The sequence below is a fragment of the Daldinia caldariorum genome (genome assembly GCF_022478825.1).
Source record: "Daldinia caldariorum strain CBS 122874 unplaced genomic scaffold F4812scaffold_30, whole genome shotgun sequence".
NCBI classification, from domain to species: Eukaryota; Fungi; Ascomycota; class Sordariomycetes; order Xylariales; family Hypoxylaceae; genus Daldinia; species Daldinia caldariorum.
In genome coordinates this window covers 206,628-230,141 of record NW_025953066.1, presented here as the reverse complement: position 1 = coordinate 230,141, position 23,514 = coordinate 206,628, and the positions used below count along the sequence as shown (strand labels likewise).

The 23,514-nt window shown below is 49.2% G+C and overlaps 10 protein-coding genes across 10 annotated transcripts; 5 read left to right on the top strand and 5 right to left on the bottom strand.

The window, feature by feature from the left end:
* Window positions 1-1,680: 1,680 nt before the first annotated feature.
* F4812DRAFT_453762 (MFS general substrate transporter) lies at window positions 1,681-3,251 on the top strand (the record flags this gene model as incomplete). The annotated part of the gene is made up of 2 exons (XM_047936529.1): window positions 1,681-1,773; window positions 1,869-3,251. The coding sequence occupies 2 exons, from the start codon at window positions 1,681-1,683 to the stop codon at window positions 3,249-3,251; spliced, it is 1,476 nt and encodes a 491-aa protein (XP_047785510.1).
* A 1,485-nt stretch (window positions 3,252-4,736) lies between these two features.
* Window positions 4,737-5,276, top strand: F4812DRAFT_464047 (uncharacterized protein; the record flags this gene model as incomplete). Its single annotated transcript, XM_047938301.1, has 1 exon — window positions 4,737-5,276. The coding sequence occupies one exon, from the start codon at window positions 4,737-4,739 to the stop codon at window positions 5,274-5,276; it is 540 nt and encodes a 179-aa protein (XP_047785509.1).
* Window positions 5,277-7,088: 1,812 nt separating this feature from the next.
* F4812DRAFT_464046 (DUF1776-domain-containing protein) lies at window positions 7,089-8,855 on the top strand (the record flags this gene model as incomplete). Its single annotated transcript, XM_047938300.1, has 3 exons — window positions 7,089-7,121; window positions 7,227-7,739; window positions 7,809-8,855. 3 exons carry the CDS (start codon window positions 7,089-7,091, stop codon window positions 8,853-8,855), a joined length of 1,593 nt encoding a protein of 530 aa, XP_047785508.1.
* Window positions 8,856-9,150: 295 nt separating this feature from the next.
* Window positions 9,151-10,884, bottom strand: F4812DRAFT_287045 (uncharacterized protein). The gene is made up of 3 exons (XM_047931099.1): window positions 10,715-10,884; window positions 9,730-10,642; window positions 9,151-9,663 (listed from the first exon to the last, which is right to left on the bottom strand). The coding sequence occupies exon 2, from the start codon at window positions 10,506-10,508 to the stop codon at window positions 9,732-9,734; it is 777 nt and encodes a 258-aa protein (XP_047785507.1). The 5' UTR covers window positions 10,509-10,642; window positions 10,715-10,884; the 3' UTR covers window positions 9,151-9,663; window positions 9,730-9,731.
* A 181-nt stretch (window positions 10,885-11,065) lies between these two features.
* On the top strand, window positions 11,066-14,843 carry F4812DRAFT_447917 (glycoside hydrolase family 31 protein). Its single transcript, XM_047935811.1, has 6 exons — window positions 11,066-12,179; window positions 12,230-12,679; window positions 12,750-13,013; window positions 13,065-13,617; window positions 13,683-14,427; window positions 14,490-14,843. The coding sequence occupies exons 1-6, from the start codon at window positions 11,300-11,302 to the stop codon at window positions 14,733-14,735; spliced, it is 3,138 nt and encodes a 1,045-aa protein (XP_047785506.1). The 5' UTR covers window positions 11,066-11,299; the 3' UTR covers window positions 14,736-14,843.
* F4812DRAFT_447915 (uncharacterized protein) lies at window positions 14,844-15,734 on the bottom strand. Its single transcript, XM_047935810.1, has one exon. It carries the CDS (start codon window positions 15,444-15,446, stop codon window positions 14,931-14,933), a length of 516 nt encoding a protein of 171 aa, XP_047785505.1. The 5' UTR covers window positions 15,447-15,734; the 3' UTR covers window positions 14,844-14,930.
* A 332-nt stretch (window positions 15,735-16,066) lies between these two features.
* Window positions 16,067-17,254, bottom strand: F4812DRAFT_464042 (S-adenosyl-L-methionine-dependent methyltransferase; the record flags this gene model as incomplete). Its single annotated transcript, XM_047938299.1, has 4 exons — window positions 16,067-16,635; window positions 16,810-16,950; window positions 17,022-17,124; window positions 17,222-17,254. The coding sequence occupies 4 exons, from the start codon at window positions 17,252-17,254 to the stop codon at window positions 16,067-16,069; spliced, it is 846 nt and encodes a 281-aa protein (XP_047785504.1).
* An 89-nt stretch (window positions 17,255-17,343) lies between these two features.
* On the bottom strand, window positions 17,344-19,713 carry F4812DRAFT_447908 (amidase signature enzyme). The gene is made up of 3 exons (XM_047935809.1): window positions 19,480-19,713; window positions 17,982-19,365; window positions 17,344-17,915 (listed from the first exon to the last, which is right to left on the bottom strand). Exons 1-3 carry the CDS (start codon window positions 19,518-19,520, stop codon window positions 17,655-17,657), a joined length of 1,686 nt encoding a protein of 561 aa, XP_047785503.1. The 5' UTR covers window positions 19,521-19,713; the 3' UTR covers window positions 17,344-17,654.
* A 403-nt stretch (window positions 19,714-20,116) lies between these two features.
* On the top strand, window positions 20,117-21,581 carry F4812DRAFT_286924 (beta-lactamase-like protein). Its single transcript, XM_047931097.1, has 2 exons — window positions 20,117-20,174; window positions 20,270-21,581. Exon 2 carries the CDS (start codon window positions 20,323-20,325, stop codon window positions 21,271-21,273), a length of 951 nt encoding a protein of 316 aa, XP_047785502.1. The 5' UTR covers window positions 20,117-20,174; window positions 20,270-20,322; the 3' UTR covers window positions 21,274-21,581.
* On the bottom strand, window positions 21,380-23,272 carry F4812DRAFT_286939 (NAD(P)-binding protein). The gene is made up of 4 exons (XM_047931098.1): window positions 23,016-23,272; window positions 22,641-22,772; window positions 22,434-22,569; window positions 21,380-22,336 (listed from the first exon to the last, which is right to left on the bottom strand). The coding sequence occupies exons 2-4, from the start codon at window positions 22,671-22,673 to the stop codon at window positions 21,486-21,488; spliced, it is 1,020 nt and encodes a 339-aa protein (XP_047785501.1). The 5' UTR covers window positions 22,674-22,772; window positions 23,016-23,272; the 3' UTR covers window positions 21,380-21,485.
* Between the last annotated feature and the right edge of the window lie 242 nt (window positions 23,273-23,514).

Below are 23,514 nucleotides of genomic sequence, written 5' to 3'. Positions count from 1 at the left end.
TCACCATTACAAACCCCGACATGATGTATACGTCATGCGCGGGGAGTGACAGTGGAGAAAGCTGACCTAGGGATACTACTGTACCTGCATGAAACTTCGGGGAGATCAAGGAGGCCATGTGCGATGGATTGAGCAGGATGTTGAGAGAGGGAATCATGGGAAGGGGTAACAAGGGGGTACAGTTGCGACGAGGCATTCATTCTAGGCCACATGGATGTACCGTCGTGATATAGCTGGATAGATCTTCAGAAAGGTCTGAAGTAAATGAAATTATACATCCCTCCTCCACACGTATAACATTGAAATGTACCTAAGGTACTTTCTGTGCCGGCCTAGTTGTATGAAGTGTAAGTCGGAATAGGTACTGGTAAAAAAATATCATGTGACCTCGGAACCAAACGGCAACGGAGCACGTCGATAAAATGAGTCATGTGATTTTTACACGGCGACTCGGCTCATCACCTATTAAAATTGTAGATAAGAGTGCTAGTTAGGGTTGGATACATTCGATCTACCTGTCACATGACAACAATGTATATATACTCCCACTCAGTGGATCTCAAGTATCGTAACCTTTACACAATACAACAATAATTACACCCATCTTCTTCTGACACTACCCCTGAGATTTTTATTGAGTTAGATTCCCTTAGTAGTCTGTAGGTCAGGAAGACGTTGATGGTCATTTTAGCTTACCGTACGTACCTCCGATTGGTCAAGAGTGTTCTCCGCTTACCTAAAACGGCAATACATTATTTGGGTCGCGGCAGGGCAGGGCACGAAACGGCGGGCCCAGCTTTACAGCTGGCGCCGGAACGCCATTACCCTAGCTGTAGCCCGCTTCAACTTATTGTCAACTTTCTGAGTCAGCATATACCACGGAGAAAAGCACACGCTGAAGGGAAGTATAACAAGCTAAATTCCCCGAGGTGACTCATATGTAAGGATGTTTCTAAAGTAATAATCACAGGTGGAGACATGTACATGGGTAGCGAGCCTATTGACCAAGACAGGCTGCAAGTGAATCTACCTAAGTTGACCAATAAAATGTATTGGAGCAATCTGATAAGCCGGGGGGGCCATCAGATAATAACTGCTTCGCCAGGAGTGGGTACCAACAAGCTTGAAGAACTAGTCGGCTGCATATTCGGAGTTAGGACGGAATACGAACAACCCTCGCATTCCGCTGGATTTCTACCATGTCAGCATGGATATAGATTTTAGTACTTACGGCGCCGAGATCGTACCCGAGAGTCGTCTTGACAGATCCAATTTACCTACCTATTCGCACATTCGTTGGATGGTCCCCCCTGTTCCCGAATAGACAAGATAAATGTCAGGCCTTGAATAAGATATCTCGGATCACCAGGTTACATGCTAGGTATTTTTTACTTAAATTTAGTTGATCGCCCAGCTTGGATTAGGTAGGGTGATACCCACCGAAGTATTAGGTCTATAACATGGGGATGATTGCGAAATTTCACTAATGCAGTAAGCTGTTGGATCCCATACTTGGGTCCAATATAACACCCCAAATAGATTAGGTATATAATACCATATATAATGGCAATGCAGCCGTGTATATTACTTGGGACTCTCTCCTCTTTACTTTACTTCGGAAGCTAGTATAATCAGCCCCTTACTATCGGTGGTTAACAAACTATAGAGTACACGTCCACCATGACTGTTCAAGTTATAGAGAAAGTCTCTGCTAGCCCAGATGCAATAAAGCCGAGTCCCAAATCTACTGGGGTACAGATAGACCCTCTTCTGGTAAGTTGACTCTGATACGGCCCGGCTAAGGAGATAGAAATAACATGGATCTCTTGTGTAATATGGCACGATAGTAACTAACACATCATCAATAGGTAACTTGGAACGGCGACGACGACCTCGAACATCCTTATAATTGGTCCCTTGCACGCAAATGGGCAATTACTATTCTTCTTTCTAATGGCGGCTTAGTAACCCTCATGTCTGGCGCGATGTTGGCCCCAGCTCTTAAGAGCATCGCAGCAGACCTCAAGACTGACGAGGAAGAAACTCAAATATTCCTCTCCATCTTTGTCCTAGCCTTCGCATTTGGTCCTATGGTGTTATCGCCTCTTGCCGAGGTCTTTGGACGCCGACCCGTGTGGATGCTATCGAGCTGCTTCTACATCCTGTGGAACACGGTCGCTGGCTTCAGTCAGACGCCGGGTCTCCTCATTGCGAGTCGCATCCTTTCGGGCATCGGGGCTAGCGCAGAGTTTGCTATCAGCAATCCCGTTTTGTCGGACACTTGGATACCTGAGCAACGTGGAACTTCATTTTCTATTTCGACATTTTTACCCCTCTTGGGACCAGCACTGGGTCCTATCATAGGAGGTGCGGTCTCGCAATCAATTGGATGGAGATGGACTTTCTGGATTCTCTCTATCTACGACGGCCTTCTCGTGGTTATAGCCTTTTTCGTGTTTCCGGAAACATACGAAGTGATCTTGCTCAACAGAAGAGCTGATAAGTTACGGAAACGCACTGGCAAACCTTACTATACTGCGACACAAGCCGCATCCGACACGCTAAAAAGTAGACTATCTATCTCGCTGACTCGGCCGTTCCGACTACTCGTAACCCAGCCTATTCTCCAGGTCGTCGCAATATTCCTAGCCTATAACTTCGGTATACTCTATCTCGTCTTGTCAACATTTGCAACCTTATGGATCGAGCGATACGGACAAAGCGAAATCCAGAGCGGGCTTAACTATATTGCTCTCGTTATAGGCTATACCATTGCCGCGCAAGTCGGAAGTAGAATGATGGATCGGCTGTGGGCGTATCTCAAAGCCAAGGCTGGCAACAACACGGCGCCGGAGTATCGCGTTCCGCTGATGGTCCCCGGGGCCGTTCTCATCCCGCTCGGATTGGTGATTTACGGATGGACGGCGGAAAAGCACTTACATTGGATAGTCCCCGACGCTGGTATCGCCATCCTCGGTTGCGGTATTATAAATAACACGCAGTCGCTGCAGGCGTATGTTATGGACGCGTATCGTCAGTATGTCGCGTCCGCCGCGGCGGCTTCGCAGTTTTTACGTAGTATTGCGGGTTTTGCTTTTCCTATCTTCGCGCCGGCGATGTATCAGAACCTCGGGTACGGGTGGGGTAATAATGTTCTTGCGCTCACGTTCGTCGTTATCGGATGGCCTGCCCCTTTTCTCTTGTGGACGTATGGGGCCAAGCTAAGGGCGATGGGAAAGACGCAGAAATAAGTACCTCTTACCTTAAGTACCTAGACAAGTATAATCAGATAAGTTGGATTACGGGAATGTACCCAAACTAGCCCAGAGGTGCAAGGCTTAATACCCGTACGTCATGTGATTCATAACCACTAGGCATCTAAGTAGAGGCGCCGGTGTATCAGAGAATAATTACTCCGTACAATGCTAAGTAACGTCAATCAGGGTATTTTACGTATCCTAGGAATATCCTCCCATAGTTCCCAGTTGAATTTTAGGTAGACTTTTAAATGTACCTAGGTACCTAGGTAGCTAGTATTTAACAATCCCGTGTACAGTGAATATAACACTACCTAGGTAGCATTTAAGTAAAAAACGTTTAAGAGCACCCAACGATTAAGTACTTGGTACTATTCTGAGTACTTAGGTACCTTGAGGTGGTATGGCAACTCCTGGGACCTACGCGGAATTACTTCGCATTGATAAAGTAAAGTTGCTGTTGTTAAGTTGTTTTGATATTTTCATAGCGTCAGCTGGTACTGTTTAGAATTCACTAAATAACGTATGCAGTCACATTTGTCCATGACTTATTAGTAGAAGAACATTCCTACGGGGTAGAAACGTAAATCAACAGAATGTGATCAAAGTTTCTTTTGCTGGTGCTAGATTTTTTCTTTCGTAACCGTCAAGTTGGCATTGTAAATTATCTTATCATTTCAGTCCATGCAACAGAAGTTCTCCACAATGTTCAGCTCTTGCAGAGATTTTCGAACGCTCTTGCACCAAAAAGATAAAAATTAAAATATATGTCCTAAAATAGAACTTACGGTTTATACGCACAGGGCGGGTCTAAAGATCAGGTAGTTACGTAGATACGTTTGTTCCTTATCAGTCCCTACGCGTACCTTTGGAGCTCACCTTCCACCTATTTAAATACCATGAATCACTGATTTTAAGACGACGTGATCTAAAAAGACATGATCCAAAATTCTATAAAAGGCTCGAGTCCCGGAAAAAGTCAAACCATAACAATTCTTTGACCAGACAAACAATTCATACCAAGTCCTTAATCAACACACTCTACAGGTCAAGGTATAAAACTATTAATATCTAATACTCTCCTAAAACCTATTTACTATTGTTCAACAATTCTATTAAAGGAGAGACTATTTAACTCAACTGTCAGGGGTATGAGGCACTAGTACGGATAGGGCCTTATGGCCCACTAGGATAGTGTATATAAGGAGCACGCTGCTCCCTCGAAGGCGCTTCGAAGGGCAAGCGTTAATAGATCACTACTATACACTGCATACTTGATATTCTACGTGCTACTGCTTCTAGTATTCACTCTATGTACGACACACATCACGGGATCCTTCTGACATCAACCGTCTACAGATACCAAAAGACAAGACCTATGCCGATATCCGCGACAAAATGAGTTCCTAGACAGAAACCTTTCTAGATGGGCTCGGTCCCTTGGTCCTGTATAATGGTGGACGTGCGAATGGCCTTGACATGGACATGACATCTATCGAGTCGCTTGCCCCTACCGTCAAGAAGGCGAATTCCTCTCCAAAAGTGTCTTTCTTTTCCTTGGCACTCGAGTTACGACAGATGATCTACGAAGAAGTCTACGACGTATGGTGGGAGTACGGCATATGGGCCGAAGACGGTGACTCGGGCATATACCATTCCCACAGTGGCTTTCCGAATGTCAGACTCAATGAAGTGTGCCGGCAGATGTACCAGGACGTCACACCGTACATCTACAAGAAAGTTTCAATCAGCGACTATTTCGACGACTGGGATAGATTCTTCACTAGCATCGGCGCTCACAATATTTCCAACATCCGCAACCTGACCCTCCACTATAGCTGCTCGATGCGCTATAAAAAGGGGACATGGGAACCCCAGTACTTATGCTACGGACTCGACGAGAACAAGCTTGAATACGACAGATGGGAAACCATATTCTGGTGTCTCTCTCAGGCAAACCTCAAAGCCAAATCGGTGAAGATCACATTCGACACCTGCGATCCTGCCATGTATTATTAAGAGCTTCCCTTCCTGCACGAACTTGAGGGCCGCTACCTGTATTGCCGGTGCCAAGTTTACGAAGATTGGTGGTTCCTTAAGGGCATGTACACATGCTTCAAGAATGTGCAGCGTATAGAGCTCCATTCCACCTTTAATCCGCTCTGGGCCCTTGCCCTGCGCCGCGGTCTCGGATTCGTTCTTAGACGAGATTGTTGAAAAACAGTACTATTCAATCCGGAGTGGATTCACCCCGCGACCGACCTCAAGGATTGCAAATTGATCCGCCCCGACGTCTATGAAATGACTTACCCGCAGTGGGAAGCGTCAGTATGGTAAAGCGAAGCCCAACGCGGTGGAACTGTCAGGGGTGGATAACGTGGAGATGGATAGTGACGTGGGGGAGGATAAGGGAGGAGGAAAAGAGATGACTAGGTGAACTGGAGTTTTATGGATGTTACTTTTCGTTGCGGATTAGAGGCACCGGCGTGGATGAAGTTGCGGACATACGGCATGTCTTGGGACTGTGATGAGAAATCCATGCGGTAATTCCAGGGGGAGGGGGGATGACTATTACTTGGAACTAAAATCTCACTTGTACATGCTGGCGCTCGCATAGACAACACGAAATAAGAGAGTTCCTAGTTTCCATTTTAGGGTGTTGCTATTGATGATAATGGGTGCTTGTGCTAAACTAACTCTTTGTTGTATAATACATTGTGACAATTTCCTTTGTGATACTTTTATACCTCGATAAGTATGTCAGGGATATGTGAAGATACAGTGTCATGCTGTCTATTCAAAGGGTTCTCGACACCCTTGCAAGAGTATAGAAGGCCAGGCGTTACTACATCACTTACATACTCTCCGGAGGTTTACATTAAGTGTATTCGACCTTGAATTAACGGCATCAACCTATCCAAACAGAAGAGAACTGCTGCTATATCTTTTGAATGTTGGACATCGAGTACTTTAGTAGTAAGACCTAGCCCTATACGTAGATGGGCAGTTGTATGGTATAAGTAGTCGACATCTTCGTAGTAAATCTCCGTGATTATCACCGTTTTGAGTCTTGTTGAAGTTGAAATAGGGGCTGCTTAGTCAGCCAGACTTAGGTAAGCCATCGTGACACGCGAGTAAAACAGATACTGACAGATACACCGCTGAGCCAAAAGTGTATTTCTTAATAGCACAAGTGCTATTACAGTCTATCTGACCATGAGTGGTATTACCACCTCATAGATACTTCACTAATAGGTAGCCTAGAGCAGAAAAGAGATTGGTACCTCTTTTGTCTTCATCTTATAGGAGGTCAATTTAAAGTCCTCGATTTATATATTAGGTACGCCTGATGAACGGATAGTATCTGTGGTACTTTCCCTAGACCTTGTCCAACTTCTAGCGAATAGGCGGTTTTTAGCTCCGTACGTATAAAGGACTAGTTCCTGAGTTACGTCCCCTTTTATTATGAGTTTATATCTGATAGCGGTAACGCAGGTACGCCGGTTCTCTCCGAGTCTTGGCTCGTTTTTGGGTGCATGCGGGGAATTGCATCATCCCCGCAGTTACGTACAGTATTAATATTTGGAGTTTCAAACATGCGGAGACGCGCTAAGATTGTTAAGCGTTTGGGGCGTGATAAGGCCGGTAGGGTTAATCGATAAGCCCCATCCAAGGCGGGTCATCGTTTCGAAAAATCACCTGCCGCTGATCCACACCGGTCTTCCCGTCCTCGCCGATTTTCATCGATACCTGCCTAGGTACCTAAATCTAATCTACATTCTACCTCTTATTCTAGTCACCCGTGGAAATTCAACCAACTGATATCCTGCCATGTCTGCTGACGACCAGCAGTTCTTGGACTTGGTTAGTACCCTACTGCTCAATATATACTACCTCCACTTAGTACTTTGTGACGCAGTCAAAACGGATAGATCAACATGCTAACGGATACGATATGACATGTGACAGCTCTCGTCCATCCCCAACCAAATCCGACGATACTCTGGAGAAGTCGCCGACTATGTTGATAAGACTGTCGATAAGGTAGCAGATGAGATCAGGGACACACTTTCGTCGGCACAATGGGTACCCGACTACGTGCGACCAAAACCCACTGCCCGACCGCCGGCGGTCGAGATCGTGTCTAGGACTACACTAGAGAGTATACAAGACTGGTTTTCTCGCCATAAGATCCTTTGCGGCGTGGTGGTGATAACTGCCGGATACATAACGTATAGGTCGGTGAAGTACACCAGGCAGCTTCGCAAACCTCGTCGGGCAAAGCGTGCTCGGAACGGCGGCAGACTTGAAGTTGTCGTCATCGCCGGATCACCGACCTTGCCGCTGACCAAGGCGTTATCCTTGGATCTGGAGAGGAGGGGCTTTATTGTATACGTTGTTTGTAACTCGATCGAGGATGATGTCACAGTGCAGGGTCTTTCACGACCGGACATCAGACCCTTGGGTATCGATATAACTGATGTGAGTATTTCAAGCAAGCTGAAAATGACATCTCGAAATGTCTCGTGTCTAACATATCTATCCGTGCAGCCGCCGAACGCTGCTCGAGCAATCGAACGATTCGCCAACTATCTCCAAACACCGCATGCCGCTGTCCCACGAGCAAAGCCTAACTACCTAGTATTGAAGGCGGTTATCCTAATCCCCTCGCTCAACTACCAAACCTCCCCCATTGCCACAATCCCTCCCTCGAGTTTCGCCGACCTGTTCAACACCCATCTTCTCCACCCTATACTCACTATCCAAGCTTTCCTACCTCTCCTCACGTCTAAAATAACACCTCAAGGAGAAACTACCGGGTCACCCAGAGTCCTCGTCTTCACACCCTCCATCATCTCCTCCATCAACCCCCCATTCCACGCCCCCGAAGCAACCGTCTGTTCCGCCCTCTCGGCCTTCACCGAGGTCCTAACGGCCGAGCTCCGGCCCCTCGACATCCCCGTAACCCACATCCAACTCGGCACCTTCGACTTTGCCGGCTTTACGCCTACGCGACCAAATAATAATAATATCCTCAACCTCCCTCCTTCCTCTTCTTCTGCGGCGGGCCCGACGACCAACTTCCCCACCACGGGCTTCCAGAACCCGCTGCTCGCGCCGCCGTCGCCCGCCGAGACCCTCGGCTGGCCGGAGTCGGCCCGGCGCACGTACGGCCGCAACTACGTCTCGCAGTCGGCGTCGGCCATCTCGGCCGGGCGCATCCGCGGGCTCCGCGGCAGCTCCCTGCGCGAGCTGCACAACGCCGTGTTCGACGTGATCGACGGGTCCGGGGACCGCGGCGGCGACGTCGTGCGCGTCGGCCTCGGCGCCGGCTTGTACGGCTTCGTCGGCCGCTGGGCCCCGCGCGGCGTGGTCGCGTGGATGATGGGCATCCGCAAGGTGGATGAGCTGAGCGCTTGGGAGGGGAGCGGGAGCGGAAGCGGGGTTGGTGGCAGTGGACGGCCGGGTAGTGCGAGTGGGAGCAGTACGAGCGAGAAGAGCACGGGGAGCGAGAATGGGGTTGGTGTCGGTGAGGGCAGCGAGTTTATTGCTGTGGCGAGGGAGCATGATGGACATAATGTCTGGAAAGAAGGGTGAGTGAGCAATCAGAGGGGATTGTGATAGGCAAGGTTGAGTGAGTAAAGGAAGGAATGAAGGAAGTAAAGGGGGTAGGCGGGTTTGCTTTTTGGTTGGTTGATTGGTTGGTTGGTCGGCGTCGCGTCGTGATGATTGACGGATAGGATGGGATGATGGGATTACCTATATCACAAAGGCTGTAATGTAGGTATGTACATGCGGCGGGGGGTGAAGACTGGTCCTCGCTTCTCTTTTTACGTGGATAGTGGCTTGTTTGGCCACTCAGCTTGGTTCACATCAACACATATACAATCTACGATTAATGGGTTTGTTTGAGTGGTGGTGGTGGTGGTGGTGACAATAACTTGATTGCTACCTACCTAGGTACCTATACTAACTTAGGTAGTAGTAGTATGCATATCTTGGGGATATCCTGTTTCCTGTCTCGTCTTCTCTTTTTTTCCCGACTCCTTTCTACAGCGGCTAGGTTAGGTACCTAGTAAGTGTGGTGTAGTAACACAGCTAACCTTCGTAGAATATGGCCATAAATATCCTAATACAATACTTCGACATGTTTGGTGATGTTGATATTTTGTGTACTCCTCCTCCTCCATGACAATTCGGGTATCAAATTTCTTTTTCTGCTTGATTGCGTTCAACACCCTCGAGGATTTTCGCGTCTTGGTAAATAAAAACAGCGAGTCAACCGAGTCGAGAGTAAATTGTTTGCACGCGTGCATGTCGAAATCGGTGGCGATAAACCCTACCCGCTCAAGAGTTCGGGCTGTATACCGAAATGCCTGGGCAACTGATTTCGTACACCTCTGCTCTGCTCGCGTTGAAAGGTTAGATAGGAGGTAGATATGGTATGTTATGTTATATAAAGACGCATCACCTCTAATGATGGCCTCTTCCACGCCCGAATTTCCTGTCGCCTCTTCCCCTCCACCGACCGCCGCGTCCACCACCAAATCTATCCCCTCGGCCGCCCTTGCTATCCCTGTCCTGCCTCCCAAAGTCCTTATGGTCCTCGTCCATGAACCCGTCGTCCCTCCTCACGGGCTCCTCGTGCACGACGTCCGCTTTGGCAATAGGCTTTTCGAGATTCTTGTCCCATCTCGGGTGCGCGCCTTCCTTGCAGCCCTTGCCGTCGGGACAGAAGCCTGCGAGGTAGTACGGGCAGAGCTTCCGTCGGACGTGTTTCTTCGAGCAATTGGGTCCCAGGGGGCAGAAGCCCTGGTCGTAGTGCGGGCAGGGGGGGAGCTTGGACTGGGGGTCGATGTGGAGGTACAGGCACTCGTCGCCGTTAGAGCAGTACCCGTTGCGGACGAAGAAGTTGCACTCGGGCATCTTGCGGAGGTTGTACTCGTGGAGGAACTCGCAGCTCTCTCCCTTTTTGCAGAGGGCGCGCAGCCAGTGCTTGCACACGAGCGAGTTGTAGCTGGCGTTGGTGCTGCTGGCCGCGTTGGGCGCGACGTGCCGGTCCGGGCACGAGGCGCCGAGGGGGCAGTGGCCCGCGACGAAGGCCTTGCACACGGGCCGGTTGGGCGGGAAGCCGTGGCCGTAGTTGGACCGCAGGAAGGGCGAGAAGCTGAACGTGTAACTGGGGGCTTTGTGCTCGAGGATCTGCTTCGCCAGCTCGGAGGGCGGCGGAGGTGCCGTTGCCGAAGCCATGACGGATGTAGTACCTAAGCAATTTTGCTGAGCCGAATTTTGTTGTTGGTCTTTTGGAGATCTGTACTGTTGCCAATCGTATACGGAGTATTTCTTGGGCCACGTGGGGGTGGCAATTGTAGGATATCGTCAAGCTAGAAGTGTGATGTTTTAGTAACAATTGGAATGCCGTTCAATGGAAATGCGATAAGCTAAAGTCTACCTACCTAAGGTACCTAATTTAGTAGTACGCAAGTACCTAGGTACATATGTACCTAAGGTACCTCGTTTAGGTAGGCTAGAAGGTGTAGGTACCTTTGTATCTTTCAGGCTAGCTGGTGGGCCAGCCGGGGGCAAGGAGCTTATGTGGGGGCGAATTCAAAAGTCTCCCATTAATTCATGGAACTGCATAGGTTAGGTACATATTTCCTTATAAACAAGTTGTGGCCTATGCAGTTATAAATATATTGTCTGCCGCCGACTTCGACATTAAATAATTGGTGGAATTTAATTAATCGGTATTAAGTTAAGTATTCTGGGTGGTATAGCTTAGATCCGTCCCGTCCCCGGATGGATCTGCATTGCATAAAATGCGGGGGAATTGGAGATCATAACTGCTTTTTCTTATTCAGCTTGTTCTAAATCTTGTTCACCGGCTTCAATAGTCCCTTTTATCGTTCCATTGTTAGTGACGAATTAATATCAGTTCACACCACCTTCGTAAAGGTAACGACTTGCTTCGACATCGCGTACCTTTCGATACACATATGTACCTAACCTAACCTAGGTATGATGTAAGTTAGAATATCATAATGAAGATACTCGATTCTATAATCCAATGGCTTCCACCTATCGGGAGTGGAATGACATACACTACTACCACCGAACAATCCGCCGACATGCTCGGCTTGGATCCATTTATTTTGTCATTTATAGTCCGACTTGATTCCTGGTATGAACAATTAAGCATCACTTCTCGTTTACTTTTATTCTCCAGTCTCGTTTCATCCTTCCTCATTACATGGAACTGGTGTTCTGGAAGATTGAATAAGGGCACAATGGTTCGACATATCGTGCTGCTCGCAGCAACTCTGCTGTCGTTGTCGAGTCTCGTCCCAGCGCGGCAGATATCTACGAGAGACGACGCTGATGAGGATCCAGACGTTGGTCTGCCCATTATCCCCAATATTATTGATCCACAAGCCATCAACGCCCAAACTGCCTGTCCGGGTTACGTAGCTTCTAATGTCAAGAACACGAGCAATGGCTTTACGGCAGACCTCACATTAGCTGGAGAAGCTTGTAATGTTTACGGCACCGATATCGAAGCTCTGAGCTTGACAGTTGAGTATCAAGCGGCGGATCGACTGCACGTCGAGATACTACCCCGCTACATCGGCACTGAGAATTATACATGGTTCATTCTCCCGGAGGAATTGATCCCCAAGCCTCAAACCGAAGAAGGCTTTGACTCTTCGGAAAGTGATCTCCATTTCACTTGGAGTAATGAGCCGACATTCTCATTCAAGATTACTAGAAGAAGCACCAATGATGTTTTGTTTACCACCGAAGGCTGTCGATTAGTTTACGAGGACCAGTTCATCGAATTCGCCTCGGCTTTACCTGATAACTACAACTTGTACGGCCTTGGCGAGGTCATTCATGGCTTTAGACTTGGAAACAACCTTACTCGTATGATGACCTTGTTCTCTTTTTTTCTGACATGAGCTAATCCATACCAGGGACACTTTTTGCAGCTGATGTGGGTGATAACATTGATGCAAACATCTACGGAAGTCATCCTATCTATCTTGACACTCGCTACTTCGAGGTTAATAAGGATACGGGGGACTTGAAATACGCCCCTGATGCCACGGACAAATCAGCTCAGTACAAGTCTTACACGCACGGTGTTTTCCAGCGTAACGCTCATATCCAAGAAGTTCTGTTGCGAGAAACCAATATTACCTGGAGAGCGCTCGGCGGTCAGATCGACCTCTACTTCTACGAAGGTCCTACTCAGGATAAAGTGACTAAGTCATACCAGAAGAGTGCCATCGGGTTACCCGCCATGCAGCAGTACTGGACTTTTGGATACCACCAATGCAGATGGGGCTACAATAACTGGACCGTCCTTCAAGATGTCCTTGACAACTTTGCCAAATCTGAAATTCCTCTTGAGACAATATGGAGTAGGTTAATGTACCATTTCTTCGCTGAAATGATTCGTCATGGGAGTATCTTATCATTGACACTTCTTAGACGATATCGACTACATGAATGCGGCCCGAAACTTTGAGAACGATCTTGATCGGTATAGCTATGAAGAAGGAGCCGAATTCTTATCACGTCTGCATGAAAATGGTCAACATTACATGCTTATTATCGACTCTGCTATTTACGCTCCCGACCTCACGAATGCAAGCGATTCATATCCCCCTTTCAATCGGGGTATCGAGGAAGATGCTTTCCTGCTAAATCCCGATGGGTCGATATACGTCGGAAAAGTTTGGCCAGGCTACACAGGTATGTCTTTCTTCTTACCTTAACTCGCAACAATAATAATGATATATCCAGTTTACCCTGACTGGGTTGGTCCTCTATTCAACGGTACTGGCGCCAACCGATGGTGGATATCCGAGGTTACCGAGTACCACAGCAAGATCAATTTCGACGCTATCTGGATCGATATGTCAGAAGTAGCATCGTTCTGCGTGGGGAGCTGCGGTAGCGATAACCGTAACTACAACTTTTCAAGCCAGTCCAGGAGTGAAATCAGGCAACTTCCAGAGAGTGTCGATTCGAGTAAGGCTGCCAGTGCGGTTGTTGCTGTGCGGGAAGATCCTACTCCGACTTCGTATTACCGTAGCACACCCACTCCAGGTGTTCGGAACGTCAACTGGCCCCCATACGCTGTCAACCACTTCCGCGGCGACCTGGCCGTCCATGCTCTCAGCCCCAACGCTACACATCATGGTGGGATCATAGAGTATGACGTCCATAACTTGTATGGACATCAGATCTTAAACGCTACCTACCACGCCCTTTTGAATGTCTTCCCTGAGAAGCGACCGTTCATTATTGGACGATCTCAGTTTGCCGGTTCCGGAAAATGGGCTGGCCACTGGGGGTTAGATCAATCTATTCAATATAATGTCATATATTCTGAATGCATTTGCTAACTGTTGGAAATAGTGGCGACAACTATTCTCTCTGGGCGTTCCTCTTCTTCTCCATCCCGCAGGGTCTTTCTTACTCGCTCTTCGGCATGCCTATGTTTGGCGTTGACACCTGCGGGTTTGCCGAGGATGCTGAAGAGGAGTTGTGCTCTCGCTGGATGCAATTATCCGCCTTCTTCCCTTTTTACCGCAATCACAACACGCGTGGGGCTGCTAGCCAAGAGCCTTACATCTGGCCTTCTGTGGCCGAAGCTTCAAAGGTAGCGATGAAGATTCGATACGCGTTGCTGCCGTACTTATACACGACTTTCTATCTTAGCCATTCTACCGGCTCCACGACTCTACGTGCCCTAGCTTGGGAATTCCCGGATGAGCCGTGGCTGGCCGCCGCCGATAGGCAGTTCCTCCTCGGCGACTCGGTGCTAGTTACTCCTTGCTTGGTTCAGGGCGCTACGACTGTCGATGGAGTTTTCCCTGGCGTGGGATCGGGTACCGTCTGGTACGATTGGTATAACAAAACGGCAATTACCGGAGTTGCGCCCGGACAGAACGTCACCATCGATGCGCCGCTGGGCCATATCCCGGTCTACGTGCGAGGTGGGAAGGTCATACCGCTGAAAGAGCCTGGTCTAACTACCGCAGCCGTCCGCGCGAGTCCCTGGAGTCTCCTTGTTGCGCTTGACGCCGACGGACATGCCAGTGGAGGGTTGTACATCGATGATGGAGAGAGTCTTGCGCCAAATGCTACTACATGGGTTGATGTAAGATTTTTAGTTCTTTTAATATTCACATACACATTGATAAAGTCGCTAACATTTCGCAGTTCACCGTTGAGGGCTCGTCGCTGAAAGCCACGCCTCGCGGAAATTTCGAAGACAAGAATGCACTAGGCAATGTAACGATCTTAGGGACTCAAGGTCCCGTGTCTAAGTTGGAGTTCAACGGAAAAGAAATCTCTGCCGATGTGTGGACTTTGCAGGAATCTAGTAATGTTTTGACGGTCACTGGTCTGGATTCGTTAACTACAGACGGTGCTTGGTCCGGTGAATGGACCTTGAGTTGGTCTTGAATATGATGATGGTAGTCTGTTATTTAGTTATCGTCGTAAAATAACATCATGTTATTATGATTAATATGCCATATAGTCGTCATGTTCAATACATCTACATCATCTCATGCCACAGAATCTACCTAGGTATGCATATAGATTAACAACGCGCTTATGTCCTTGACTGTCCAGGGACCTACTACCAAACCATCCATGCTACCACAAAGCAGCATACAACCCAATAACCCCCGCCGCGAGATTCACCACCGGCCTGTACAAATTCCTCATCGCCCACGAATCCACGAGCTGATGCGCGGTCCTCGGCTCCTCCTCATCCAACGTCGTCGCCATCACGGCCCGTTCCTCCAACCTGCTCTGCAGCGGCTCCATCGCGAGCCTCGTCCACGGCCACGCGCTGAGCGTCAGCGCGGCGGCGACCGCGTACAGCACGCGCGCCTTCCTCTTCTCCCCGGGGACCGCGCAAGCCAGGTAAGCGTGCAACAGGCCCGGGAGCAGAATGGCGATGGGCGCGGACAGGATCCGCTGGGAAGAGGCGAGCGCGCGCCGGAACTGCTCGACCATCAGGCGCGTGGGCGACTCCATGAGCCGCGGGACCAGGAATAGCGAGAGGCTGGAGCTCGCGCCCGCGGTGGTCGTTAGGAGCAGGATGGCGAGGGCTTGCAGGGTGCGGATGGAGGTGGGGGAAGGGTTGGTGGTGAGTTGATGGGACATAGTTTTTTTTTGTATTGATATATTGTGAGTATGTAAGGTGAAGTATCTAAGGTTTAGTTATCCGAAGATATAATGTAGGTAGTTGACTAGATGGAATATATGGAAAATACTGTCTGATAGTGAAGATTCTACGGACTCGGGATTTTGGATTTTGGACGGTTCATAACAAGATTCGGGTCATGTGTTGAAGAGGACAGGGGTATCAGAAAAAGATTGTCCACGAGATGGATTGCAAACGTGACGTCACGGATCTTGTGTGAAAAGTTAAATCTACGCTCTCATCTCATGACTTTCTGTCTCACTTCGTCTTTCTTGGTCATTGCCGAGAATGAAGCGGTGATGTGACGATTCACCTCGGTTTTGAGGGCCCAAATTAAGATGCTGAATTATACATATTATTTACGTTGAAAGCGACGAGTAGTATGCCTCGATCATGAAATGTTATGATCTCTTCTTTTTACTTATAAACGGATGAGCTAATACTCAACGAGTCCCCATGCCCCTTTTGAGCCCCTTAATGCTTCTAACAAGGTAAACATGGGACGACATCGCAAGGCCTCATTAGCCCCTATCAATATACTCATCTTACTGAGGGACATGTAACATAAAAGAGCCTACATTCACAACTTCCTCGCCAGCACCCTCAACCTCACATACCCCAAATGGAACCCCCCACTCGGATTCTTACACACAACCTCCAACACGTCCACCACCTCCCTTATACACTCCTCCCTCTCCCGCCCCTCCTCCAACGCCTCGAAGAACCGCGCCCCAAACAACCTCACCCACCCCTCGACGGCCCCCGCATCCGCCCGCGTAGGCCTGTACTCCCGCTCCGCCCTCACCACCTCCCACCCGCCGACCTCTGTCTCCAGCATCTCGCGCGCCCAGCCCTCGTCCGGGAAGAACCATGGGTCGTGCTCGACGGCCCGGGGGAGCCCTACGCGCCGCGCCACTGCGCCCACCAGCGCCGCCCGCATCTCCCCCACGTTGCCCAGCCCGCCCATCTCGAACGCCAAGAGCCCCCCGGGCGCGAGGGCGTCCCGCGCCGCCCGGAAGACCCCCGCTTGCTGCGCGCGAGACGCCTTGCATGACCCGAGGACCCAGTGCAGCGCCGCGTTGGAGAATATCTTGGTGAAGTGCCCGCGCTGCAGGTGCGCTGCCTGGGCGAGCTCGAGGGCGTCGACGACTGTTTATATTAAAAAAGTTGCAATGTCAGTTAGCCCGCTAAGCACCTAGGGGGGGGGAGGTTGCTTTAAGTTAAAGGTTAGGTAGATATGTAGGTTAGATAGATAGATAGATAGGTAGGTAGGTAGGTAGGTAGGTAGGTAGGTAGGAGGTAGGAGGTAGGAGGTAGGTATACCTTCAAACGTGCATCTCGACGCCCCGGCTTTACTAGCCGCCTGCGTGGCCGCCTCGATCATAGCCGGCGATGCGTCCGTGCCGTGGATGCTGCCACTACCCTGGGCCAGGATGTCTTGCAGCTGGATGTTGATCACGCCGTCTGTATTGAATAACGTTCGAGGTAAGCATTAGGTACCTACAACTATATGCTAATGGAAGGGAAGCCCCTACCACCGCAGCCGATATCCAAGATCACGTCGTCTTTCTGCGGATCGAGCCATTGTAGGATCTTGGTGGCGAGCTTCGGCACGAAGGAGGCCGAGTGCTGGTATGCCTTGAGTTACGCATTTTCGTTAGAATATATCAGATATAGTTATAGAAACGTGTTGTAGGTAAGTCAAAGGGGTATCTCTTTTGAAAGCGCAGCATACCTCAGACGACCAGTGGTCTTTCGTCTCGGCCATTGTGTAAGTGAGGTTTCCAGGTTTGGAAATTGGAATTGATAAAGCGTCTTTTTCTTTTTTGGATCTCTTATTAAGAGATATAGTAAATATAATGGTAGGTACACATTTATTTGGTATCAAGGGAGACTTATATACGGGACCTGGACTCGTACCAAATGGCTGTAAGGTCGCCCGAGATCGGAGTCTTTAGACAATGGTTCACCCCCAGCTCCAAACGTATCCAGGGATGATGCGCATATAAATTCCGCGAAGACTCTGGGCAAATAAATCGTAATTCGTTAAATTCCACTGTGTACTTTTGCTCAGGTAATTTACTAATAATCTTGCTGTGAAACCGCTGCAGGCATGGCATCTTGTAACATCATCGCCAGACCTAAAACAACATCTCCATCGCGAACCATTAATCTACCTCGAGCAGCTGATATTTTTCGTCGCCGAGGGCATCCTCGACTCTCTTCATAATCGCAAGCACTTTCTCCTCTTCTAACCTGCGTCCGACAACCTGGACACCAACCGGTAATCCGTGCATCGCCTCGGCGTCGTAAAGCTTGTATGCGCCTTGAGCAACTCCATTCAGTTTCTTGATGTTAAAGGTAGATGGCAGCTTGTCGAGCTCCTTGTCCACATGCGTTACTGGGATGATACCACAAGTATAGTCAACCTTAGGTAGTTATTTCGTTTAGTATGATCAGAAGCAAACGTAGATCTAAGAGTACACTGCACTTACAATATTGAACAAAAACGTGTATCCGCAGCTGCTGACAGCTTCCTTCATACCATCGTGAGGTACAGCCGGCGTCGCATTGGGAGGCGTTATCAGGAAGTCTATATCGGCATTGTTCCACCATTCGAAGAATTTACCTCTGTAGGCCTCACGCTTCGAAACCAATTGCCACTGTTCAAACGCGGTCTTCTCATGCCAGTCCTTGACAAGGCCAGCCCATACGTCGTCTTTTCGGACGTACTTAACCCATAGGTAGTAGATATACTTGAACGGGCGCGAAAGCCGCATGAGCCAATCCATCTGGTGAGCACCGGGGTCGTTCCATTCCCCAAATCGGAAAAAGCTTTTGAAGGTTTTGCACCCGTCAGCGTTTAGTAAGAAAGCACCAATCTGGAGGGCTTCGTATGGTGACGGTACGTCTACCTCGACAATTTCGTGCCCGGCCAATTTCAAGGCAATCTCTACCTTTTCTAGTGCTCGCGCGCATGCCGGACTCGGGTCAACCACACCATCTGTCCTCATCACGCCTACACGGAACTTGTTTTTCGTCGCATACTCTTCTTCCACTTCAGATCTCCAGGGCATAGGGTGAACGGAGTGGTCGTACTTCCACGGCTGCATACCGATCATCGCATGAGTGAAATACGTCAGATCATTCAAGGTCCTAGTCATAGGGCTGTACACACTTGGCACGCCCTCCTGGCCAGGCATGCTTGTCGAAAATCCCGCTTTCGGCCATCGCCCAGTTGAGCATCGCAGACTGTAAATACCGGAGAAATGGGCCGGGGCTCGAACGCTGCCTGCAACGTCGCTTCCGATCCCAATTCGTCCACCCAGTGCTAGCAAAGCTGCTTCGCCACCAGTTGACCCCCCGGGAGAGTATTTGCTGTTATGCGGATTGGTACACCGTCCCCAGACGTCGTTAGTGGACTCAAAGCTGAGCAGCGTGATAGGTAAGTTGGTTTTGACGTAGGGAACAGCACCGGCATCCTTAAGTAGTCGAACAGTTGCGCCGTCCTGAGACGGTTTGTTGCCGACGAAACTGCTGAAAGCAACAGTCGAATCATACCCGCCGACGTTAATGCTGTCTTTCAAACTGATCGGAATACCGGCCAGGGGACCTTTCATGTTGATGGAACCATCCTCAATCCACCGTTCGGCATCGGAGATCATAATCTCGGTGAGGCAGTTTGTCTTCTCATGTGCCTTGAGCGCAACCTTGCCATATGTGTTGAGCAGGTCAAGGGGTTTAAGCTCACCCTTATGTACATCTTCAACTAATTGTTCAATGGGTTTGTTGATGATATTCCGGTCTAGGGGAGTAAAGGGGCCGCGATAGTTGGTTAACGCCCGAATTCTCTCTGCACGCTCATTTTGCTTAAACTTGCTACTTCACCGTGAGAAAAGGACATGTCTTATTTTACCTTCCGAAATCGGTTATAGTATGATGAACTATTGGTAGGAATGGTCAGGATGAGATGAAATGAAATGAAATGCTTACCAGTCCTTTTTATGTTGGATGTAGTCAAGAAAGAAGACCATCTTGTTAGTTGAACTTAAATATAGTCGCTTGAATTCTAATAACAACAACTACTACTACAAAAGTGTGACGTCAAAAAAAACGACGAGATATTACTCAGGTAGCATGAAAACAGAATAAAGGGAAATCTGAGTTATTATTAAATGAATTTGCCTAAGGTTGCCTTGTGTTAGGTACCTACCTCTAACCTTATGATCGGTACATGGTACAACGGACTGGAATGCCGGCGACGGGGGGTGAAAAAGATAAGCTCAGCTCATTCGCGCCCTCTTACACGACCGGATAGAGCTCGGTATCGGCATCCCCCGCATTTCATCGCATTTCTGATGGAGCTCACCTTCTTCACCGGCCGCTGATAACCGGTTACAACTTCCTCACATGGAATAGGCCGTAGTCTTGCCTCAGTCCTTGTCTGATAATTTATCTCGCAGTCCAGCTGCTTCGTAGGACACTGCATATCCTAGGTAAACTCAAGAATTATACAAGCATAAATGATTGTATTATTATAACTATTCCCCCACTTCTCCAAGACTTGGAGTCCTCAGTCCAAGTCTCTCCCCCACTCATGCACCCCGCAGAGAGCTTACTGATATAGGTACAATACAATAGCTACTATTTTCAAACACGCCTATAACATCTACCCGAGTCTTTCATAGGTATTCATATAATATTCAAAGACATATCATACCCCTAGAAATAACTCCTCGAATTCAAGGCTGACAATAATTTGCGGAGTCGGTTTGAATATTAGCAGATAGTCTTTGATCCTTGGATCCTGGGCTTGATAATCAAGTATACCTGGACATGACATCCAGCGAACCCGCATACGACCCTAAAAAGACAGGCCCATGGCTCATCTGCACAGCTTGTGGGACACAATTTCCCACCGCAGACAGGCAAAAGGTGAAAACATGCTTCATCTGTGACGACCCTCGTCAATTCACGCCACCAACTGGTCAAGCCTTTACGAGTCTCGATGAGCTCCGTTCCAATACCAAAAATGTATGGACGCCCTTCGAAGGCGACGACAGGTTCATATCCATACACACAGAGCCCAAGGTGGCTATCGGTCAGCGCGCCATCCTTATAAAAACTCCAAATGGTAACGCCCTCTGGGATTGTCTCACTCTCATCGATGACGACACCATCAACAGGATCAAAAGCTTAGGCGGGCTAAAAGCCATCGTCATTTCCCACCCGCACTATTATTCAACACACGTGGAATGGGCCCGCGCTTTTGGCTGTCCTGTCTACCTAGCCGCGGAAGACAAGCAGTGGGTAACGCAGACCTCAGCGCATCAGGTCTTTGTAAAGGAAACAGAGCTTGACTTAAAGATCAAGGGCATATCTTCTGGAGTCAAGGTCCTCAAGCTTGGAGGCCATTTCCCAGGCTCATTCGTAGCTTTATATGAAAAGCATCTACTCATCGCCGACACGCTAGTCACTACACCATCCGGCCTCGGCAGCTGGAATACGGATGCCTCAGGGGCTTTCCGGACCCGACCCGCGGGTCTGAATAGCTATTCGTTCATGTGGAGCATCCCGAACATGATACCCTTGGCTCCGGACGAGCTGCAGCGGATGTGGAGTATCCTTAAGAAATACGATTTCAGCTCTACCCACGGCGCGTTCCTCGAGATGGATATCGTGAAGACCATCCCGGAGATGAAACGCAGAGTGCTGGAGAGCATGCAAATTCAGATCAAGTATATGGGCTATGGCGACCATGCGCTTTTGAAGGAAACCATAGCATAAATCATAAAGAGAAGAGAAGGACGCAGCTTGGACTAAATCGGACCGAGATATCCAAGATCGAGATGCGTGAATGAATGCCCCTCTGAAAAATCAAATACCTTGCCTATTTAATACTCCACCATTTGCCCATCAAGGTACACGGATCGCATGTACATTATATCCGATATGCAAGAGCCAACAAATCTAAAATCAATACATATTACCTTCCAAGTCTACAGCTTGCTCGCACCCTCCTGCGGGATCTTCACGACGACCTTACCCCACGTCTCCCTCCCTCCCAACGCAACCAAGGCATCAGGCACGCTCTCGAGCCCGACAAACTCCTTATCCACGAACACAGTACCCTTGAACTTGCCCTGCTCGACCAGCTTGTTGATGCCGTCCCACACGGCGGGGATCCCGTCCCGCTGGAACTTGGCCCACGCGCCCCAGTGGATCCCGACCAGGCTGATGTTCTTCAGCAGCACCTTGTTCATCGCCACCTTCTCGATGGACCCCGCCGCGAACCCGACGACCAGGATCCGCCCGTTCCACGCCACGCACTTGGTGCTTTTGTCCACCAAGCCCACGGGGTCGTACACGATATCCACCCCGCGGCCCCCGGGCGTCAGCTTCCTCACCTGCTCCGGCCACGTCGGGTCCCGGTAGTCCACGACGTGGTCGGCGCCGAACCGCCGCGCGACCTCCAGCTTCCGCGGAGTCCCGGCCGTCGCGACGACCGTCGCCCCGAACGCCTTGGCGACCTGGACGGCGGCGAGGCCGACGCCCCCCGCGGCCGCGTGCACCAGGACCCAGTCCCCCGCTCGGACGCCCGCGCGCGAGACCAGGGCGCCGTAGCTTGTGGGCGCGGTGATGAAGAGCCCCGCGGCGTCGGCGAACGACCACCCGGCAGGCACGGGCAGCAGCTCGGCCTCGGCGGCGCACGCGCGCGTCGCGTAGGCGCCCTGGCCGGCGCCGAAGACGCGGCTGCCGACAGGGAATTTGGGGGGTGCTCCCTTGGAGGTGGTGCTGGGGGTGGCGAGGACGACGCCGGAGAACTCGACGCCGGCGACCCAGGGGAATGCTTTGACGACATGTTAGTAAAGAGCTAAGTAAATTGAAACAAACGAGTAGGTGGGCAGGCAAGCGAGGAGGAATGGAGGGCGAGAGATAGAACTTACGCGGTTGGCTCTGGTACTTCCCCTGAATTTGCAGGATGTCGAAGAAGTTGGTGGCCGCGGCGTGCACCTCGATGAGGTACTGGTCCGGCTTCGGCGTTGGATCGGGGAGCTCGGTTACCTTGAGCTCTTCCGGGCCCTGTGAGTTTTGTATTTAGTGGTTTACTTTCAAAAGGCGGGACTCTCGCTTATTTTGGCATCTCTTCTCACCTTGACATATTGGCTGATTTGGATTCCCCGCATTGTGTTTCTAATTCGTTGTAAAAGAGATCCCAGCTCTAAAGACTTCACCAGGCCAGATAGACTAGACTTATGGCTACGGCTCAATATTACATACACCAACTTTTTACAATTAGTTACGAGAAAAATAACAGACGTTTAAACAGAATCGAAAAGGACGAAACGCTTGCGTGAATATCTAAATGCCAAGTAGATAATAAGTGATCCGCTGTATGTATGAAGGGATGAATGAATAATGGGGATTAGGTGGCAGCTCGCCCCGGGCCTCATGGGGAAGTCGGTAATTATTAAAGATGCCGAGGTTCGCGTTGATCCTTTGGCTTGCTGATTACCTAAGGTACCTACCTAATGTAATAAGACATAGATCCAGCCAGTCTGTTGTGACGGCATAAGATATGCAACGTTATACTCCAGGAAGCCGTCAAAGCATTCCTCGACAATGAATAAATTAGGTCCATGGAAAGAAGTAAGTCGGCCAGTTATCTCATAATCTTCATATTAGTGAGCAATGTATATAAAATACATGTATATATTATCCAAGTCCACTTATCTCATAACAGACGAAGAAGTTCAAAGAATAATCCTGTTATATAACTTAGGTACTTGAGACCATCATGAAGTTTCACTATAAAGTTGTTAGTTACCTGTTACTAATTCTATAAGCTAAGGTTGTTCCTCATTTTTAAATTCAAGCTCCTCCGCCCGGCTTCCACTTAAAATACCTGTTATAGTAAAAAATCTAATAACAACTTTTAGCGTTCCTGGCTCACTAGAATAACGAAACTTTTTCAAGTCATATTAATTGGTAAACCCTTGCTTCCCAAATATACCATACCCTGAGGCA

Coding starts and splice junctions, on each gene's coding strand:
- F4812DRAFT_286924 (XM_047931097.1), top strand. CDS start 20,323: ATGACATCCAGCGAACCCGCATACGACCCTAAAAAGACAGGCCCATGG.
- F4812DRAFT_447917 (XM_047935811.1), top strand. CDS start 11,300: ATGAAGATACTCGATTCTATAATCCAATGGCTTCCACCTATCGGGAGT. Junction 13,618..13,682: donor AAATGGGCTGGCCACTGGGG/GTTAGATCAATC, acceptor TGTTGGAAATAG/TGGCGACAACTATTCTCTCT. Junction 14,428..14,489: donor ATGCTACTACATGGGTTGAT/GTAAGATTTTTA, acceptor AACATTTCGCAG/TTCACCGTTGAGGGCTCGTC.
- F4812DRAFT_447908 (XM_047935809.1), bottom strand. CDS start 19,520: ATGGTCTTCTTTCTTGACTACATCCAACATAAAAAGGACTG. Junction 19,366..19,479: donor ATCCAACATAAAAAGGACTG/GTAAGCATTTCA, acceptor ACGGTGAAGTAG/CAAGTTTAAGCAAAATGAGC. Junction 17,916..17,981: donor ACACGTTTTTGTTCAATATT/GTAAGTGCAGTG, acceptor TAACTACCTAAG/GTTGACTATACTTGTGGTAT.
- F4812DRAFT_447915 (XM_047935810.1), bottom strand. CDS start 15,446: ATGTCCCATCAACTCACCACCAACCCTTCCCCCACCTCCATCCGCACC.
- F4812DRAFT_286939 (XM_047931098.1), bottom strand. CDS start 22,673: ATGCGGGGAATCCAAATCAGCCAATATGTCAAG. Junction 22,570..22,640: donor AAATCAGCCAATATGTCAAG/GTGAGAAGAGAT, acceptor CAAAACTCACAG/GGCCCGGAAGAGCTCAAGGT. Junction 22,337..22,433: donor GAAGTACCAGAGCCAACCGC/GTAAGTTCTATC, acceptor ATGTCGTCAAAG/CATTCCCCTGGGTCGCCGGC.
- F4812DRAFT_287045 (XM_047931099.1), bottom strand. CDS start 10,508: ATGGCTTCGGCAACGGCACCTCCGCCGCCCTCCGAGCTGGCGAAGCAG.